Here is a 21,637-nt window from a genome sequence, read left to right as displayed (position 1 = left end):
GGAGATGTAACAGAACGTCTATATAAAAAGCACTAGCTAAATAAGGCATTTTACTTTGAATAATACATAATGAAACTAAAGAAGAAAGAATGTCATATTTGGTGAAAATTTGGCAAAGCAAAAGAAAAAAAAAATACAATAAATTATATGTAGCCACAAAGTTGTGACAAGGCAACAATTATGTCTTTTCAACAAGAAAAGGTGAGCTTGAAGGACAAGACAGAGAAATAGAAATACAGCTCCACTACAAAACGTGTGCGCATGCATGCACACATACACACACTCTCTCTCTCGCTCTCACACACACACACACACACAAAGGAAAGAAAAGACAGTACAGGGACAGGTAAACATTCACCAAAAGACACTGTGCAAAAAATAATGTTGTTTTCATATCAGAAAACAAACCAAAAATAAAAGTGAAGTCCAATGTCATTAAGCAAAAAGAAAAACATTTGACATATACCCCCCAAATACAGACCCTGTTGTGAAAGACTGAATAAAACCAGCGATTTGCATCCATTTAATGTACAGTACAGTCTGCTCAATACAGGAAACACTGGGACTCATTTTAACGCAAAAATCCCCCTCGCATATGTCAAGTAATTTTTCAGTGAAGAAACCAAAAAAAAGGAGAAAGAAATACATGGTACATTTGTAAACAAGAAAAACAAAAAAAAACAAAAAAACAACAGCAATATACAGCGATAGATTTACATATTTAGAAACTCTTAGTATGGCCTGCTAGTCTACAGGATATTAAAACGGATCTGAGAAACAGAAACGAGACGAAGAGCAACGACGAGGCGCTCGGCCCGACTGATTCACACGGCTTAGCGTCCCTCTTCCTCCCCGTTTCATCTGTTCTTCACCCCTAAAAAAGACAGACTCTTCCCTTTCGCTGGACAGATTGTTGAGAATGGACAGATATAACTTTCTGAACACAGAAACCAACCCCGAAAAAGGAAAAGCGAGGAGAGGACATGCGTCGTCACGAAAGCCAGAACTCTGCTCTGGCGTGATGCTACAGGTCCCGACTGCGACCAGTCTGCGGCAGCCATTTTGCACGATAAGCCATTGTTTAGATTAGCCATCGGTTAATTCAATTTGGGACTTGGGGGGGGGGGGGGGGGGGTATCTCTCAAAGTGACTTTGTGTCCGAGAATAGTAATTAAAAAGAAAATCCTTAAATTAACATGATCTTAAAAAATAAAAGAAATGAATCTCCTGATTGTTCTCTGCTTTTATCAATAAAAGCAAACGAAAAAGTGGAGTTTTTCTTGTTTTGAGTAGCTGCTGCACTCAAACTTTCTGCTAGTGTGGAGGATGAACGACTTTACATTTTAATTCTCTGAATTTCCTTTAAAACGTACATGTAGCAGCAATGGCATAGCATTGATAATAATAAAGTGATAGTAAGAATAGAAATGAGAATGACAATAACTAAAGTGTGGCTGACTGGCAGGCAATGCTATCTTAAAATTAAGATATAACATTCATGCCGAGGATTTATTAATCTCACTTGTCTTGTGACCTGTTTGACCTTGTAGTCAATATCATAAAGTCACAAATCTCTGGATTTTAGCGGGTAAAAAAAAAAAAAATTACAAAGAGAACAAAAGATTCTTTTTCTGAATTGATAACATTCTTAAGTGAAATAAACGTACTAGACTTTATGGGAGTTATATCTGAGTCATATGTGGCATTTTCAAAACACACCGACATATTTTTTCAAAAGGGGCTACACTTTTTAAAATGCATTTAGGCTGCTGTCTGTTTTCTTGGTAGAGTAGCTCTTGCATATTAGAATAATGAAGACCAGTGTTTTCCCCCAGCACCGAAATAAATTGGCATCGGTTTAAATTGAGAGTTTTAGTGTCGCGCGTTCCGAACGCCGGTTCAGAGAGCCTTCCGTCCCACCGAGACAAACCTCTCGGTGAATCTAGTCTGCAGGTTAAAACATCGCACAAAGAGAACGCAAAAAAATGTCAAAGAATTGAGTGATGTGTGCAAGAAATCAAACGGCACAGTACCCTGGTGAACGGGCTCGTTTTTAAGATACACAAGCGCTCCTCTGCTTGAGCTCCTCTGAATTCCTAACGCACAGAAATAGAGATTCAGAGCGGCTCTAGAGAACCAGAGTGTATCGCCTCTAACCCGGCTGTGCCACGACTCTCCGGCCGCGCCCCTCGTCCCATGTCAACACTCCAGACCAAAGCTTTGAATCGAAAACTTTTTAGGTAGACAGCTCCGCAACAGACCATCTCGGATCGCTTTGAGCTTTCATCAGTATAGCCATATCAATATTACTGCCAAAGCCGTTCCTTGGTTAGCACGTCTTGCTTGCAGTGTGTGTGTGTGTGCGTGTGTGTGTTCCCGTTGAGGAGTGTCCCTCCCGACTCAGTCTCGATGCAGAATGAAGGGGAAGAATACATAGATCATTTCTTACACCAGTCTTCGTATACAAGGAGGAAGAGGAGAGGGTGGGTGGGGTCTAGGTATATAAACATGACCAAGTCGGATATAATCATTATTATTAGTCATCATCATAATAAAAGTCTTTACATGGACATTGACTGACAGACACGGCACAAACTTTACACTGTTGCTCAGTCAAGAAAGAGAGCAACAAGGGAGAACGGAGGAGAGAGCAGGAGGAGGAGGCCGTCTCTCGTGTGCTCCTCCTTTTCACAATCCTCCACTGTTTTCTCCTCCTCTATCCTTCCTCCCCTTCCATCTGTCTCTCCTCCTCAGTCGCTCGCTTCTCCTCCTCCGTCGCCTCTGCTCCTGTGTCCTCCGCTCTTTCCTCCGCGGTCGCTCCCTCGGGATGGTTATGGGAGTCCGGTTCCTGGGGCTCCGTAGGCCCGGCGTCTCCGTCTCCCTGCCCAGTCTGGGCCTCCTCGGCGGGGCCGGGGGGTGGGGGCGGAGCCGGAGCCGGAGCCGGGTCCGGAGCCGAGGCGGAGGGGACGGAGGAGGAGGAGGAGGAGGAGGAGGCAGGCTGGGAGGCAACACTAGCCTTAGCTGCACCGTCTCTCTCCTCTACCTCTCCCACCACCTCCCTCTCCTTCTCCCTCTCCTCCTCTCTCTCCCCTTCCTCCCTCCCTCTCTTCCTCCTCCTCTTGGGGCTGCCCGGGGAGCCGTCCCCGGCGCCAGGAGGCATGGCGGGCAGCGCCATGATGCCGCCGTGCGGCAGGAACATGTGGGGGTAGAGCAGGCCGTGGGACATGCCCGGGATCAGGAAGGGGTTGAAGGTAAGATGGCTGCCGCCGCCGGCTCCGAGGTGGCCCGTGGCGAGATGGGCCCCGCTGGTGGAGGTGATGATGGCCGCTGACTCCGCCCCTCCTGGCCTTTTACTCCCCTCCGCCCCTCCCTTCTCGTCCCGCCTCCTCTCCTTCTCGCCTCCGGCGGAGCCCGACGAGGAGGAGGCGCTCTCTCTCTCGGCGGGAGTCGTTGACGAGGGGCTGGCCGCTCCAGATGCAGACGGTGCGGTCGTCGTGGTGACCATCGTAGCGCCCAGTGAAGAAGAAGAGGAGGAGCTGGGATGAGGAGGAGGGGGCGTGTGCGACATCATCGCGCCTACGCTGAACATGGCGTGTTGTGAGATCGCCGCCCCGTGGGGGTGCGGGATGCCGTGGAGCATCATGGGTAACATACTCAACCCGTTCTTGGCGTCTTCTGCCGACCCTCCAGCTCCTCCTGCCGGGACAGCTGCGGCGAAACCGTGCGGGAATCCGGCCGCCATGATCCCAGAGATGGGAATACCGGGAATGCCGCCGCGGAGGTTCTGCATGGCCACCATGGAGTCCATGCTGCCAATCAAGCCACCGTTCATGAAGAGCGGCGGGCCGAGGCCGGACGGGGACGAATCAGAGACGGAGAGGAGGGGCTTAGGCATCTCGCTGCGAGGCCGACGCCCACGGCGCCTGGAGCCCGGGTCTCTGTTCACTGGCTCCGTCAGGATCCGAGAGAACTTTCCCTCAGGGAGGAAACCCTGCAGGAGCAGGGGAGAGGACGAGGTTAAGGGACAGAGTTACAAATTAGTCAAAAACAAAACTGATATACAGCAGTATCTACAAAATATGATTTTGGGGATTTGCAAGATGAAATGGAATAACTGTTTTTAATTTTGTGACGTCTACATTTTGTAACCTCTAGACTTCTTCCAATGATTCATCAAGTGAAAGGAAAATAAAAATTATCATTTGGTGTCAAAGTTTACAATCCTGCATGTTTACACCTGCAACAGGAGGCTGTGAGCGATAAAGATTGAGAACCAACTGCTGTGGTGTGTTTTACTCACAGAGTGTTTGACCACATCAGCCCAGTCTGGAGCTACATAGTATTCTGAGTTGGCATCCAGCCACCGGGACAGCTCCTTTATGGCCGGAGCCATAGCGCCACCAAGCTGCACCACAGGAAAACACAGTACAATGATATTAGAACAACAATATCCAACAATATTCAGGGTTTTGCCTGCCTGTTTAACTTTGAGGCAGCAATCGTTATGGATGGATGGAGCCATAGCGCCACCAAGCTGCAACAAAGGGAAAGACAGCAAGTCACTGATATTTCTAACTTCCCACTGCTGTGATATCGTCAACAATCTGAAAACATTCAAACTGGCCTTGCAAGCAAAGAAATTACATTTTACTATGTGGAATAACTGATGTGTGTATACTTCTTGTATTTGTGTGTTTTGGTGTGTGCAGCTGTGTTTGCAGATTCTTTAATGACTGTGTGTGTGTGTGTGTGTGTGTTTTATACCCTGCGCCCGGTGCCTCTGTGCACCACAGGAACCCTCTCCTCCCCCGTCAGAGAGTTGACATCCAGCTTGGTGGGGTCTTTACAGCGATGCCTCCTCTGCTTGGGACGCTCCACAAAGCTGTGCAACAGACCGGCTCCGGACTAGAGAGAGAGAGAGAGAGAGAGAGAGAGAGAGAGAGAGAGAGAGAGAGAGAGAGAGAGAGAGAGAGAGAGAGAGAGAGAGAGAGAGGAGGGAGAGGAGGATGGAGAGTTGGAGAAAGACAGAGATTCAGGGAGATGTTACTGTGTGAGAACCTAGAGCTGAGCGACCTGGGACAACCAGCTGATGTCTGGATGCTGAACAAGCTTGTTGGTTGAGAAAAGTTGGTCACAGCTGAACAGTGAGATGCATTTTCATTCATTGTTTCATCATGTGGGCGTTGTGAAGCCCTCTGAGACTGTAACTGTGATTAGGGGCTTCACAAATAAACTTGACATACATAGAAGCACTGCTCACGCAACAATGTAACTGATTGCAAAATGAGTGTGATATGTTTTTATAATAAAAAAAGGCATCTGGCAGCTAAAGACACTGGATGGCAGCAGTCCATGTAAACTACTGTAATAGATGAAGAACCAGAAGAAGAAGTGCTTTCTCCTGCCGTCTGGCATCAGTAGGGCTGCAACTAACGATTATTTTCATTGTCGATTAATCTGTCGATTATTTTCTCGATTAATCGATTAGTTGTTTGGTCTATAAATGTCAGAAAATGGTGAAAAATGTCGATCAGTGTTTCCCAAAGCCCAAGATGACGTCCTCAAATGTCTTGTTTTGTCCACAACCCAAAGATATTCAGTTTACTGTCATAGAGGAGTAAAGAAACCAGAAAATATTCACATTTAAGAAGCTGGAATCAGAGAATTTTGACTTATTTTTCTCAAAAAATTACTCAAACCGATTAATCGATTATCAAAATAGTTGGCGATTAATTTAATAGTTGACAACTAATCGATTAATCGTTGCAGCTCTAGGCATCAGTGCAATTTATTTGCACACAAAGGAGATTACTGGAGATTCAAATTGCAGCTAAAATGTGAAGATGTAAAGTTTGAGTTAAAATTTGACAATAATACAACTTGTACTTTATATTATTAATTATATACTGCTGAAAAAATAAATTATTCCAAGTTTTATAGCTCCCAGGCACAGAGGAGTGAAGTATCTTCTGGTTGCCCCGGCTGAATTTGGCGCCGCAGTGAAAACGAATTCACACCAAAACAAACCAGCAGACGTACGTGAGCGAAGGCGGGCAGGTCCATGCTGTAGCCGGGGTTCTGTCTCAGCCACTCCATCAGGCCTTTGCTGGCCGCCTCTCTGTCGATGGCCACGATCTCGGGCTGGGGCGGCGTCTGGGCGGGGGTGGGCGTGGAGGAGGAGGAGGGCGTGGGAGGACCTGCGGGTCGCTCCGAGGGAGAGGGGGACGGCGAGGAGGTGGAGGAGGAGACGGACGAGTGGCTGATCACCTCCACCCGGCCCTGTGGGGGGAGAGGGACACACAGCTGCTGTCACACAGTCACACAGTCACACAGGCTTCAGGCTGCCATCAGATGAAAAAACAGAAGCTGCAACTAGATCTGAGTCAAATTAGTTTTTGCTTGAATGCTACAAAAAAATGCCTTTGACTTCTTTCTTTCTGTCACTTATTTTGCCCTTGCACTTCTCTCTTATATGACCGTTCTAGATCCCATAGGAATAATAATAACTTTATCTTGTAAGCACTTTTCAAAACAAGGTTGCAAATTACAATTTCCCATTTGACACTTTTATCCAAAGCGACGTACACATGAGATTTGAGTACAACACAAGCAAGGATCTAGTCAGGAGAGAACTGTGCCATAAAGCTAAGTTCAAAGACAATTTTTTTTTTTTTTTTTTTAATTACACAGTTCATCAGGTGAGAAGGTGTTTGCTAAAGAGCTGGGTCTTTAGCCTTTTCTTAAAGATTGAGAGGGACTCTGCGGATCGAATGTTTGGTAACTCGTTCCACCACCGAGGAACCACAGAAGAAGAGTCTGGCTAGAGACTGAGGGCCTTGTTGTGGCGGCAGCACCAGGCGCCGCTCCTTGGCAGAGCGTAGTGAGTGGGAGGGAAAGTGCTTCACAGAACAACATACAAGGAAAACAATAAAAAAAACAGATAATATAACATAACAATGAAAGAGAAAGATAATAGCAATCAATCTAAACACAGAAACTAAGTAAAAGCAAGTTTATAAAAGTATGTTGAATGAATATTGTCAGGACTGTCACTGTGTCTGTGACTCTTGCACTCTACTGATGGCGATCTAGGAATAGAAGCTTATTCTACTGTTCCATTATTGTAAGTTGTTCTTGTTAGGAACGTTGACTAAATTCCTAAAATGTAAATGGAAAAAAAAAATATTTTAGGGCTGCACGATTATGGCAAAAATGATATTCCTGATTACTTTGCTAAATATTGCGATCATGATTATTTATCTGGGTTTCAGGAAAGTTATTTTATTGTACTTTTGCACCTTAACATATATTTAGAAAGCCTTGTTTTCACTCTTACTGTCTTATTACAGTCCTTATTTACGAAATTTAAATAAGAAATAAAACCAAACAACAAATGTAACTGAAACAACAGATGCATAGCATGTAGCATGCCACTGCATTTTACTTCATGAATGAAATAAAATATATAAACCTAAAATTAAAAAGGCGCAGCTACAACCCTAAGGCAAACTTTGTGCAGAATCTTTACTTGTTTGTTGTCATCTGGTTTTAAACCAAAGAATCTCCAAATGACAGATGATGATCCACTTTTACAAACCAAAACCATCTTCATGTTTAGACTTGGGAGGATTTTCCTCTCTAACGTTGGGCCAATTCATTCTTTTCTTTTTTTTTTTGTTGTTACTTTATTCTAAAGATGGTTTATGTAAAGATTCTCTCTTTCTTTCCCACGGGAGCCATCTGCTTCTCCTCCTTTCCTGTTGTTCACATGGGCACATGTTGCACATTCAAAGGTTGTGATTGGTGCAATGGAAGCGCTTCATAAACCACACTGGGACTTTCAGGGGAACTGAAAATACAGCAAACCCCAACTGCCCTTATGACGTAAACCCCTCCCATCTGGAACTCCAAGTAGGTTAAAAGAAACGCTGAAATTGATTTGCAGTGCTGCAGCCAAAATGATCTGCCTCCACTTTGCTAGCTAGGAGTTGTTGCTATGCTGCGACAGAAACCTTGGTCACAGCTGTGCGTTAAAGTTTCAGTTAATGATGTGATATGGAGCAGTCTAATGTGCTTGGTGAATACAGGGCCTCCATTTTCCATCCAACCCATCTTTCATTTATCTTTCATTTTTTCATCTACCTCACTTTGTCCATCACTCCTCTTCTCTCTCCCTCCTCTACCCACCTGGGAACCCTTTTCCTCCTTCACTCTGTCTCTCCCTCCCTGTATCCATCTCTCTCTGCCCCCGTCCCTCTCTCCGTCCTCCCTCTACCCACCTGTGTCTCGGAGAGGTGCAGCCCTCTGCTCTTGGCGAACTCAGAGTAAAGCGCCTCCACATTTCTCCTCCTCCCTCTCCTCCTCCTCAGCGAATCGTCTCCCCGCAGGCTCCCGTTAACTATTTGTCCCGTCACCGGGTGTATGAGCCCGGCCTGCAGTATCCCCGCCATGTCGATCCCCACAGAGCCCGGTAAGGGCGCCGTGATGGGAGGTGGGGGGGGCAGTTTGTGGCCACTGCCGCTGCCGGTCCCGTGGTGACCCTGGTGATGGCCGATTCCTGACGCTTCGCCTGTTCCGATGCCACCGGTTATCTCTACCGGTGGCTTGGTTAGGTCGATGGCCGTCTCTTGCCAGCCGTTAATCAACATTGCTCCGCTCCGGTGAGAGGGCGGAGCCACCACCGGCGCCTTCTCCCCAGTGGAGCTGCCGGTGGAGGCGGTGTGGCACTGTGCCGCCGTTTTACCGGCTAAAACCTCAGCGGCGGCTGCGGCGGCGGCTTCGTAGTCGTAAGGCCTCCGACCTCCGGCTCGTTTGAGCTCGGGGAGGAAGGGAGGAGCCACCAGCCTCTCCTGTAAGAGAGGCAAGGAGGTGAGGCGCCAAGCTCCGCGCCCGCATGCGCCGCCCCGCGGCTTGTACTGTCAGGGTGGACAGGGTGGGTGAGGGGCAGACAAAGAATGGGAGAGAGATGATGCTGTCGTTAAACATACATATGGACTGAGACACAACACAGTGGCGGCTATCAGCCAGACCTGGGTACAAAGATGAGCCGAATACCTTCACAGATATTAATTTAATAAAACTGATTGATTTATGATCTGATTAGTAATTTATATTCTCTTGGAAGTGATGTTTCCTCTTTGGAAATTGTGCCAAGTGCCTGATGAGTTAAATCAAGGCTACCTGGAGTGTTTAACTCTGAAAGCAGGAGCTGTGGAGTGGGATAAAGGTGTTTATATGGTTTGTAAATGATGCATTTAGGTAGAATATACTGTTCAGATCATTAGTTTGAATATAAATTGAGTATAAATAATAAACAAGTCCAGGATTTTTTATCCTTGACAACTGTTATCCTTCAAATGCATTCATGATGCTTTTTAAATTTGTTAAATAAACAAATCCTTTGAATTATTTTTCCTTACCCAAGTCTGATAGCAACATGTATAATACCAACAGCAGACATTACAGACAGGAAAAAGAGCTGCACACAACGATGGTGTGAACGAGAGGTGCCCAGTACTACCTGACAACAAAAACTTTACTATTCTGACTAAACACTGACATTTCTGATTCAGTAAAGTTTTGCATCTTTTTGCATGTTTTAGTAAAAATCTGTGGAATAAAAAAAATGTTTACTACCATCAGTTGCTAGATTTATAAAACATGGCTTTGTGTATAATGAAATACATGATTTGTGTATAATAAAGAGCTGCATCAAATGTATTTGACCAAGTTTAAAGTACTTAAATGACTGCTTAGCTTTTCTTTACGTAAAATCATATTTTGTGATAGAAAAGGATAGTAATATGCTTTAGGAGCATGAAACTTCAATGAACGACAAAGAAAACGAAGATGAATTTTAGATTTAAGTTGTAGATTTTGTACCAGGCTGCTAGCCCAACTGAAATCTGAAATCAGTAGTTAGATCCACAACAAGCCTGAATATTTAGTGCTATAAACTGGACACCACTTGTATGAACCATGGCATGAGACAATGGGGATAAATGCAGATGGAAGATACACTAATATGTACAACAAGGGGGATTCGTTCATTCATCACTTCGATGTTCTCACCTTAGGTAGTCTTGTGAGAGGGGGAGGGATCTGGAACGCCAACCCAGGGTTCGGCTGCTGGACCCGGGCCTGACCCGGGACAGAGCCTGAGACCGTGGTAGGGAGGAAGCCCGCTCGGTGGTGGTGGTGCTGGGCCAGGCTGTTGGCCAGGCAGGGGTTGGCAGCCAGGGAGCTGGGAGAATCGTACTGCTGACTAGATGAAGGCCATTTCCCCTTCAGGATGGCGTGGCAGATGCTGTCCAGGCGGTTGATGATCACCCGGTCCTACAGGGGGCGACGCAACAGCAAAATATTGAACACACTTAGGGGCATGAAGAAGATAATGTGAGTGGGTATCAAGCGGCCAAAACCATGGGTGGATTTTGAAGCCAGTACTCAAGTGCAGCAGCAGCAGTTCCTCTAACGTCCACTAGAGGCTCCAAAAAGACTCCAAACCGCCCAACTCCATGAAGTCAATGGGACCACAGCACAACTTCTGCTACATATATAAAGTCAATACTTTTTTTCCACAAGAGGTTATGGCCTCAGTAGCTAATTTCACTTCTTCTAATTTGTGTCCTTATGGCGATTTTCTAAATAATTGTGTCATTAACGGGATATAACGGATATAAAACAGGGTTGGTCACTGATTACGGACCAGTAGTAGGCGGAACTGCCAATAGTGGGCTCCACCCTTTGCTTCTCTTTGGCTGCTCTGGCTTCAAAAAATGTCAACGTGGCGGCGCCCGTAAACACAATCTCCAGGCTTCAAAACCAATGGGTGACGTCACATTCACTACGTCTAAATCTTTTTTCACGGTCTATGGTGGGTATACAGTCTTTTCAAATGTAAATCTGTTGAGCCTGACACCGCAAGAGAAAGTCCCAAAAACCACAAGGGCAAAGAACAAGGGAAAAGAATAATGCACTGACAGGTAGTAATACAGATGAACAGAAAACATGCCAGGTTACATATATATATATATATATATATATACTGTATATAATTAGAGGAAGAGTAGGAGGCTATTCAAAAAGGAAAAGAATGGTCTTTAAATCATGACCAGGTAGGCTTGCCTAAAAACTTAGAGCTAACCCTCTGCAGCTGCGGGCCGGACGACATGCAAAACAAATCCGGGCGATACCCTGAGAGGTGTTTGTATAGAGAGGTGATTGACAGTACCTTCGGCCACTCGGAGAAAGAGTAAAGTGCTTTCTCCTGCAACAACTGAGCGATGGTCGGCTCCCTGGAGTCATGGAGGCTGTCAGGAAGCTCGCACATGGAGAGAGGAGCTGCAAACCTGGGGCTGCCTGCGTACCCCTCTACCACGGACACTACGGAAGAGGTGGACACAGTTTGAGCTCAATCATTTGTCTCGCTTTTAAAAGCAATGCATTTTAATCACAATGAAATTCATACAATCACAACGAAACTTCAACAATAACAATGCAAAGATAAACAGACTTCATTCATGTGGATATACTGTTTATACCTAGCAAATGTAAGTGACAAGATGTTTCACCCTTTGAAACCCGTTTGAATAATGTTTTTACCTAGGGCTGGGCGATATACTGTATAATATCTACAGTATATCATGTTATGAAACTAGATATCGTCTGGGATTTTGGTTATCGTAATATTGTGAAATAACTAAAATGTTACTTATTCCTGGCCTTAAAGCTATGTTACAGTACAGTGACACAATTTTCCAAACTTATAAGCCTGCCTGGTTGAGTAAAACGAACTATGATTGGCTTCACCTGCTCCACATTACTTATTACTGATTACACATTACTGATTACTAATGATTATTACAAATTTTCAAAATGTTCTTGTGTGTAAATATCTTATGAAAACACAAATACCCCAAAATATCGTCACATCATCGTCACATTATCGATATCGAGGTATTCGGTCTAAAATATCATGATATTTGATTTTGTCAATATGTCCCAGCCCTAGTTTTACCCCCAAGTCTGAGCGATCATACCTGGTGTTTTTGGCCTCTCCTCCTTCACCTGCCCTGTGCTCTCTACCAGCCCATCTACCTGCTCTAGCTTTGGGGTGAGAACTGTGCTGTCGGCCTCCAAAAGGTCCTGCCTGGCCTCGGCTTTGATCTCAGGGTAAGCCGAGAACCCGAGGCCTTCCGGTTTGGCCTCAGGTTTGATCTCAGAGCTATCCGGGTAGGCTGCGAACTCGAGACCTTCTGGTTTGGCCTCAGATTTGATCTCTGAGCTATCAGGGTAGGCTGCGAACCCTAGACCTTCTGGTTTAGTCTCAGGCTTGAGCTCGGAGCCATCTGGATAAGCAGCAAACCCTAGACCTTCTGGTTTGGCTTCGGGTTTGATCTCAGTGCCATCCGAGTAGGCTGCAAACTGGAGAACTTCAGGTTTACTGTCCAAGCTTTCAGGCTTCATGGGATGGCTTAGATCTTCAGGCTTGGCCTCCAATATTTCTGGTTTTATAGAGTAGTCCAATTGCTCAGCTTTGGTGACCAAGCTTTCTGACTTGATGGAGTATGCAAGAAGTTTTCTGGGTTTGACTTCAGAGCTATCAGGGTAGATGGGTAATCCTTCCTCTGCAGCCTCTGTCTTGGTCTCCTCTGTCTTGATTGGCAGCTCCAGTGGGTCTGGTTTGTTCTCACCACAGCTGTCCGGTAAAAGAGAAAACTTCACATCTTCCAGCTTGGTGTCAATACTGTCTGTGGCTAGAGTAGGAGCAAGTTTGATTTGACCTGGTTTTCGGTCGCAGATGTCTTCAGGTACCCCAAGATGATCAAGCTTGCTCCCCTTACTTTCTGGGTCAAGCGAGAATGCTAGAGCTCTGTGTTTAGAGTCGTTAGGTAAGGTTAGATCTTCAGCTTTACCTTCACAGCTCTGCTGATCCACGGACAACTCCATTTTGACTCCAGCTCCACCATGGCTCTTTGCGATGGTTACAACAGACTTGGATGTAACTGTAGAGAATGAGGAGGAGGTGGAAGGGCAGGATGTGTAAATGCTCTCCAGTTCCATCTCCGGAGGTTTGGCATCTAATTGTTCCATGGCCTGTTCTGCGGTTTCATCGCAGCGTTCAACCATGGGAACATCCATGAGGGAAACCTGATCCACCTGTCCCTCTGAGATCTCATCCACTTGATCTGCTAGGGCATCCTCTTTGGAATGTTCTGGAATTCCTCCTGCTTCCGGAAACTCTCCAGTCGCCCTTCCCATCGAGGCTTCGGCATCGAGTGAGTTTTCCATCGTCTCCTCCTCAACCCTCTGATACAAAATCAACCCATCCACCTCCTCTCCAGGCTCTTCGATAGGCTCGGGACACGCAAGGCTCGCATCCTGCTCCAGCTTCCCCAGGTAAGGGTGCACTTCTTGGGGTAAGTCTTCCTGATGCTCCCTTTGATCAAGGCTCTCCCGGAGTTCTTGACACGGTTGGTTTGAGACCTCCATCGCCTCGTCCTGTTCTCCCAGGCCCGGTTCTGGCTCTATCCCATCCATCTGTGGCCTTTCCATGGGTTGATTCAACGGCCCCAAGCTTTGGTCCGCACCTGTGAGCGTAAACAATGGAGGTGTTAAGCAGTGCCTGGCAATTTTAGCTTATTGTACATTCAACAGAAGTTACAGGGGACTATTGGGGCTTTGCTGATTTAAACTGCATAACGCTTTCTCTACATGACACTGCAGGGGGCCAATCAATCTCACAACAGTGGATGATTATGATTGTTAATAAATTCACAACCGTTTAATTTATTTGGGTAGATAAATTAATATGCATCCCAGGGAATAACACATTATTTCCAGTGTGGTCTCCAGTGTGGTATGGAGCACAACCAAAGAGATATAAAAAAACATAAGGACATAATACAATACTGTCTCAGACACAGACATAAAAACTGAGACAATAATACACTTGGAACTGTGAGACCACAGGAGATGAATCATGGATTTATGTGAGAAACAGACAAGTCACAAATCATGATGGGCTTGAGTTGAGTTTGAGCCACTATTAACTGTAAATTGGCAAATAGCAACCCAAATGATGAGATTTCAAACAGTTTTATGCCAGGCATTTGTCTCTACCTCTCATTTTTTCAGATTCACATTCATGATCACCTTCTTTGTAAAACTTACCTTGGTCTGCACCACACTCTTCTTCTAGAACTTCCCCTGTTTTTTCCAAATTCTGCTCCATAGTCTCCCTCGACACATCTTGCACCTCCTCTTCCTCCTTATCGTCAAACTCAAACCCAGCGTCTCCTTCCTGGCCCTCTCCTTCTTCCTCCACAGGATTGGTCAGGCTGTCAGCGACATCAGAGTGGCCCAACCTATCCTGGGGCTCGTGGGCAGTGATGTCAGAGAGGGAGAGAGGGGGAGGGGGGACGTAGGGCGGAGGGGGGCTTGCTGACAGGTCGGTTTGATCTGCACTGGGTTCTTCACTCACACCAATGTCCTGGAGGGAAAAATCAAGACAACGTGATCAATTAGAACACGTAAAAAATTGCTATAGTTCATATTTCTATTCACTAAATACTGACCTCCTCACTCCACACCAACAAGATGAAACAAAAGTGAAATATAACAACATATCATCAGTGCCCCGCAGGAAGTTTTTCAGAAAATAGATCAGGTTACAATTTACCAGTAAGACTCATAATTGTTGACATTTTATAATGCATGAGCTATGTTAAGATATTAAACAAAAACAACAAAAACATAATTTTGCCAAATATCTTCCCAACGTAAACAAGTATGGAGCTGGTATTGAAAATTAGCGCTTTTAGTATCCAAACAAAGACGGTGTAAGAATGGAAACCTGCAGTAAAGACAGAACTGGGAGCAAAACAGAGACAGACATGGAACCAAAACAAAAATCAACCACCACTGTCACAAAAATGACAGGGGAAACCCTGCCTCAGCTCCTTTCTATTAAAAAAACTCCAATCACACACAAAACAAAGATGTCAAAAGCAGATACAACGATATTAACTCAAGCAGTGTGGTATTGTGGACTTCTTCTTGCAGTGCTGACGTCTTTTCTCATCGTTTAAAATCAAACGCACTCCCTGGTGTGCCATTCTGACAGCAATTAGAGCCAAGCATGTCTTCAGTGACTAGCACACCGGGTGGTGAACATTTTAAATATTTCAGCTTAAGCAAAAGTGCATAACACTTCAAACAGGTTTTCTTTTTTTTTTTCTCTTTTCTTTTAATTCATTTTTAAATACAAAGTTATTTAACAAGACACATCAAATTTGTCTTTCTCAAATTTGGAAAGTTCTCAAATTAAAGGTTATCCTCTCCTATTCTAAATATACTACACACTCAATTTCACTGGGTATTTCTGACTTCAGCCAACTCCTAGTTTACTTTTTACATGACTCAAACAGGGTTTTAATAGTTCTGTAGCAACCCACTCGCAGAACATCTTAATCCTTTTAGATTAGATGACAAGATCTCAATTAAAATATTTTAAAGCTTGCCTAAATGCCATGATACATGGGCAACATTTTAAAGATGGCCCATTTTCCCAGAAATTATGACCTAAAGTATTATTTTCGTTATACTTTTGTTAATACGCATTCCATGATAATTTGGCCCTATCACCAGCCACTGACAGGAGAGTGCAAAAACCCACCTTGAAGAGCATGTAACTTGACGACAGCGGCTCCACAGAGTCTCCCGCTGAGGGGTGAGAGGGGGAGGACGCAGGCGGGAGGCCCAGGCACTCCTCCAGAGTCCCGCCCTCCTCCCCTCCTGCATCTCCTCCCTGCGCCTCCTCATCCTCCTCCTCCAGAAAGCCCGTCTCCAGGGCGGGGGGACCCAGAATCGGATCTGCTTCGTTGAACATATGGTGAGCTGGACTGGAGTGATCTGTGCTATCCCAGGGAGCCTGGAGGGACGGAGGGATGATACACAGATAAGGTGGATGATAAAAAAATGAATTAAATTAATCAATCATTGGGAAAGAATGTGAATGGAAGGACAACAAAGGAAGGAAATAGGAATGGATGATTGAGATGGATGGAAAAAAAGAATGAAACAAGGAGCATTCATTAAATACTTGGATACTGTGAAATCACTTATCAAGCCAGATTTGAAAGGCTCTACTTTTGAGGCTTTATAAGACAGCGACAAATCAAGCACACCTCAAGCAGTCCAAATACATATTTTTACTACAGCAGAAGAACACAGATCTAAAACAGAGTGTGTACCTGTAACTGATCCAGCTCCACTGACGGCGCCATCAGCCCGGTTTCCTCAGACGACCCCTGCTCCCCGACCAGCACGTCGCTCCGCAGCTTCGAGTCCAGGTCCGTTCCCCCGACGCCGTACGAGTTGAGCATGCTCTGGCCTCCTGCGGCCGAATTGAAGGGGAACCCGTTGAGGGCGTCTTTGGAGGCCTTTCCTCCGTGTAAGGGATCCGCGGACAAGGCGTCGTGCTGCAGCGAGCCCAGCTCCAGGGTCTCGTCCAGAGCGGGGCAGTCGAGGAAATCTCCCCGCGACCCGGGCACCATCCCCAGGCTCGGCGAGGCGGAGTCCTGGGCCTCCGGAGGCGGCGGGTGGAGGTGAGGGTGAGAGGAAGAGGACGAGGAGGAGGAAGGAGAGGGTGCGGAGGGAGGGGCGGGGTGGTGCTGGTGGTGATGATGATGATGGTGGTGAGAGGAGTGGTGGGGGTATTCAGGAGGCTGAGGCGAGTGGCAGCCGAGCCCCGAATCGTACAGACAGCAGTGAGGATGAGGCAGCTGCGGGTGAGACGACGAAGAGGACGAAGAGGAGGAGGACGACGACGAGATGCCGGGGTGAGTCACCAAGCCCGGATGGTGAGGGTGGTGATGAGCTTGCGGGTGAAGGTGAGGAGGGATCCCCGCCACCCCTCCGTAGCCCCCCGCCGCCTGGTTCTCTTTCTGGACGTAGTTCCTGTGAGCCTCCAGGAAGCTCAGCTGCGGGTCGTTCAGGATGTAGTAGTCGGTGCGGCTCAAGCCGTGGCGCGCCGCCCCGATGAGGAGGTCGCGGTCGTGTTTGCCACACTCCCACCAGACCGGGAGGTAGAGGGAGGGACGGCACAGCTGCAGGCGGGCCGAGAGCAACGGGTGACGGAGAACCTGGGGGAGGGAGGCAGTGGGACACAAGGTGTACATCAGAGGAAAACTGTTAGGAAAACAGTAGTAGTCATGGAAGAAATCCTCCTGCTTCTGCCCTGCTGTCTACAATAGTTAGGCTGTTACACTCTGCATGTACTGTTCCCTGCAAAAACTGACAAAGGATAAATTATTTAATCTTGTGTCCAGACTTATCAAGCTTATTTTAGGATTTTTTTTTTGTTAAATCATCTTAATGCACTGGCAGATCATTTTACCGGTTTCAACATATTTGACTATTTTTTCAGGATAATGTAACTTGTTTCAGGACATTTACTTACTTATTGTCTTGGAGAAAATGTATTGTTTTATGATGGTTTCTTGAAAGAAGTCATATTGGCATGTATCAAGTGAAATTTATTGAAACCAGCAAGATTATCTGCCAGTGCAGTGAGATAATTTGACAAAAAATATCATGCAGTAAGCTTGATAGGTCTGGAAACAAGTTCAAATTACTTTACAAATTGTCATTTTTTGCAGTGTACGTGTGTATTAATATCCATATGTATTTATCGTCTTCCTGCATGTTGTTTGTATTTTTATCTGTATTTATTTTTACTGTTTATTTTCTGTCTCTGTGAAGCACTTTGTAACTGTGTTTAAAAAAAGTGCTATATAAATAAAGTTTTACTTTTTTAAATATTTTTAGTTGTACTACAGCAGTGCTCACCCATCTTAAGTGTAGCTTAACTTTGTACCACACTACCCTATGAAGGCAAACAGCAGTCGCTACTTTCTGTGTGCTTTAAATGCCAAGAGTCATGACTAGGGTTCAAATTTTGCATCCGTAAATGCATTGAAATCATTTACTATCCAACTCAGTGCAAACAATAGTTTTGCTGGGACAGGAGATAAAGTTTGAAGTCACTTTTCTTAGTTTCAGTAGAAGAGGAGGAAGAAGAATTAGCACTGTGGCGGTGTTAACGGTGGGATTTGGTTTCGTCACACCTGTTCTCTGATCTTGCGGAGCAGCTCGATGCGGTACAGAGTCCTGGCTGCTCTCTCCTCCGTCAGAGGCTCCACAAAGACAGCAGGGTCCACCAACCCTGGAGAGAGAGAGAGAGAGAGAGAGAGAGAGAGAGAGAGAGAGAGAGAGAGAGAGAGAGAGAGAGAGAGAGAGAGAGAGAGAGAGCAGGATGAATGGAGACAGAAAGAAAAAGGGAGGAAGAGAGAAAGATGTCAAAAAAGTTTTTAAAAAAAAAGTGTCACTATTGATTTGATTCTTTTAACGCACTGCATTTTGCTTGTTCTTTTATATGTATGTTTTATAGGTTTTTTTTTTACCTTTCCAAATTCATATCAGTTCACTTGTAAGCCAACAAAGTACAGTAGTAAACACAGGGAGGAAGGCAGCGCAAAGTCACGGTTTGCAGTGGCATGAAGGAAATGCTTTGAGGTGTACCTGGTAAAGGTGCTGAATACCAATGTTTCAGACAGGGTACACTGATATTATGTGTTTAACAATTAACTTTGCTCACATGATTTGACACTGCCACAAAAAAAATCTACTCCTCATTGGTTGCAGTGTCGCTTTTGGTCAGCAGATGTCACGGTTGGACCCTGTTCATCATGGCTTTGGTCTCAATGAAGATAAACTCAGAAATAATGGAGTTTTTTTAGGGCTTTACAGTCAGAGTTGGGTGCTCTTTTGGCTATAAAGCACAGCAGGAAAACCCTGAGTAAATGACCAAATATCAAAGTAATCTAAATCAGCAAGGGAGACCTCGATGTATGTGTCCAACTGCCCTGTCCTAGCAAGAATGTTTACAAAATTATGTATATCTGCCTGTGTGTGGGACCATGCATTATACCTTCGTCCTTCCTGGGAGGCAGCCTGCAGGCCGTCCTGCACATGTTGACGAAGGAGCTGAAGTATCTCTCCAGACTCTGGTCCGTCTTCCTCTCCAGCCGGGCCAGCGCTCTGAACTGGGACCAGTCGAAGGCCTTCCTCTCCGGGTCGTACACCACTCCGTACGACGACACCGTGCGGTAGAAGTCCGCCTGCTCCCGGCGAGTCCACCTTAAATATGAACACGAGGGAGGACGACACAGCATGTAGAGAGAAAGTGTCAAGAATACAGGAACTATGCGATAAATATGGAGAAGAACAAGTAAAAGAAAACATTTAAAAAAATGTAGAGACAGACTCAAACACAGACACACAAACACATATTATGGTTGAAATTCTAGGATTTCTAGGACTGTAAAAGTCAAAACTCAAACTCTAAACTTGGGGTTCTTGACGCCCCAGGAGGTTGTGAGTTGATTTTTGGAAATGTACAAAATATATTTCTGATATACAGGTATATTGAACCTTTTTCTTGGGAAATAATGAAGATTTGCAGCCTCTAGGCTTCTTCCAACAGTGAATCAAGTAAAAGCCCTAAAAGAGAAACTAAAAATCATTTGATGCCTGACTTCACCATTCTGTGTATTTTTGTCTGTAACAAAGGGATCGCAAGTGGGTGTCGCTTAATTTGACTAAGAGGCTGTGAGCTGAAAGGTGTGAGAACCACTGCCTTCAGAACTGACTTTTTTGGCAAATTAGCTCTTTGATCAACTTGGAGATCGGCAGAAGTTTCAGCTCGATTGCCTGGTTCGTTAAGGTGGGTGATAATCTTATCTTGTCTGAATATGTTTAGCAGACGGTGAGAGCAGCAGCATCGCTAAAGCTTAAGCATATGAACTGTAGCAGAAGAAGTGAAACTGCTATCTCTCTCTAGTCTGCTTTAACAGTACGTTGACTGAAGAGCTTATTTGTGAAAAAGTCAGTGTAACGCTTTAAGGGAAGGGAGAGGGAGGATTGAATATGATGATTTGATTGATTGGTTGACTTTTATTTTTGGATTATTTCTTAATTTTTTGTTAACTTTTGTTCCCTCTCCTTCAACTGAAGCGTCTTTGAAGCTTTACAAATGAAATGTATTATCTATTACGTATATGGATTGGCCCTGATGTTGTAAAGTCAGCATCAAACATGAAAAACAGAGCTGATGACTATTGACCGGTGCAATTCATCTTGATCTTGTACAGTGGCTTATTTAAGCAGAATTTTGATGTTTCGCAAAAAACACCTGCATGAATTTCCATGATACTCAGAAATTCAAATGATTATGATTTCCAACATCGTTACCTTCTCTGCCACTCCAGAAATAGAGGGTCAGGCTCCGTGGCAACCACAGAACACCGCCTCAGCTCTTCCCCCAGTTGCCATGCCAACGGCCCGCCGCTGTGGTGGCTGTGAGCGACCCCGCCTCCTCCCATCCCCATGCCGACCAGGCCGTCGTGAAGCAGGAAGTCGTGCCTCAGCAGCGGCTCGCGGCGCAGCGTGAAGCGCTGGTAGGCGGTGATGAGTCGGCGCAGGCGGGCCGTTAAGGCGGGGCCGGTGGGCCAGAGGGGCCGGCCCTGGACCACGTGGAGAGACGCCACGCCGCTTCCCGTTCCTGTCGGCGCTGTCGTCGTCGTGGTGACCAGCGTTCCGTCCTGGGCGCACAGTTCACCTGACATCTGGGAGTCTGGGAGGAGAGACGACACGTTTTCTGTATTATAAATGAGCTTTAGACAGAGGAATATTGATTATAATTATTGTCAGGGAGTTTTGGGCCTTACATTCCTTACTATTGGCTGCTTGTTACACTACCAGTCAAAAGTTTGGACACATCTGATTGAATGTTCTGTTTTTCATTCTCTTAAAGCCATTTTGATCTAAAGGCTTCTGCTTAAATGCTTGAAATTTGTTTCTTAGACAAATATAAATAGTGAAGTTGATCCTATGTATGAATTTCTCTCCAAAGCCTTTTGCCTTTCCATCAAGGCAAAGGGCGGCTACTTTAAAGAATCTGAAATATAAGATAGTTTGGATTTGTTTAACACTTTTTTGGTCACTGCATAATTCCATTTGTGTTATTTCATAGTTTTCGACCATTGTATCCTCAACAACCTCCATTTCCAAGAGGTCTGGATTAATGAAGTTCAAATGCACAAGAAAAAAGAAATACATTCTGAAAGTATAAACAAAAGCAGTACAAGTTGCACAGTGAGAAGTGTTTTGGCTGCATAAACACACACACACACACACACACACACACACACACACACACACACACACACACACACACAAACTTGCCCAGCCATTTGGAATGTGTTCATAAGAGGTTTAGCTCTATTGAAAGCACTAAACCCAGACACATATATTCAATAAAAGGCTCATTTAATCCTGCTTGTATCTGAATGGATCATCGCGGTAAGATGAAAGCCAAAGTGATCAACACAACACTCATGAGTTGGGAATTACCACCGCCAAATCAATCAAAGCAATACATCATGAACCGAGCGCTCATCCATGCCACTGGGCGTTGAGATTTAAAAGTTACATTTCTCCAACACTTGTAAATGCATTGTCCTCCTAACTTTAATATTCTGCCTTTAAACAGCTGCATGTTTAGAATTCCACC

The 21,637-nt window shown here is 45.3% G+C and overlaps 1 protein-coding gene across 1 annotated transcript in view; it reads right to left on the bottom strand.

The window, feature by feature from the left end:
- Positions 1-1,149: 1,149 nt before the first annotated feature.
- chd6 (chromodomain helicase DNA binding protein 6) overlaps positions 1,150-21,637 on the bottom strand; it is a 119,214-nt gene continuing 98,726 nt past the window's right edge. Inside the window, exons 32-45 of the mRNA XM_078283917.1 lie at positions 20,317-20,698; positions 18,995-19,203; positions 18,132-18,229; positions 16,257-17,147; positions 15,680-15,934; positions 14,176-14,494; positions 12,042-13,592; positions 11,234-11,385; positions 10,072-10,335; positions 8,280-8,915; positions 6,040-6,279; positions 4,765-4,905; positions 4,301-4,405; positions 1,150-3,991 (exon numbers count right to left, since the gene is read on the bottom strand). Of these exons, the coding sequence (XP_078140043.1) occupies positions 2,717-3,991; positions 4,301-4,405; positions 4,765-4,905; positions 6,040-6,279; positions 8,280-8,915; positions 10,072-10,335; positions 11,234-11,385; positions 12,042-13,592; positions 14,176-14,494; positions 15,680-15,934; positions 16,257-17,147; positions 18,132-18,229; positions 18,995-19,203; positions 20,317-20,698 (6,518 nt within the window). The 3' untranslated portion in view covers positions 1,150-2,716. The remainder of the gene's footprint in view (positions 3,992-4,300; positions 4,406-4,764; positions 4,906-6,039; positions 6,280-8,279; positions 8,916-10,071; positions 10,336-11,233; positions 11,386-12,041; positions 13,593-14,175; positions 14,495-15,679; positions 15,935-16,256; positions 17,148-18,131; positions 18,230-18,994; positions 19,204-20,316; positions 20,699-21,637) is intronic.

The sequence above is a fragment of the Centroberyx gerrardi genome, chromosome 5, assembly GCF_048128805.1.
Source record: "Centroberyx gerrardi isolate f3 chromosome 5, fCenGer3.hap1.cur.20231027, whole genome shotgun sequence".
NCBI classification, from domain to species: Eukaryota; Metazoa; Chordata; class Actinopteri; order Beryciformes; family Berycidae; genus Centroberyx; species Centroberyx gerrardi.
Note: the sequence above shows the minus strand (reverse complement) of the source record. Positions and strands in the feature narration are given on the sequence as shown.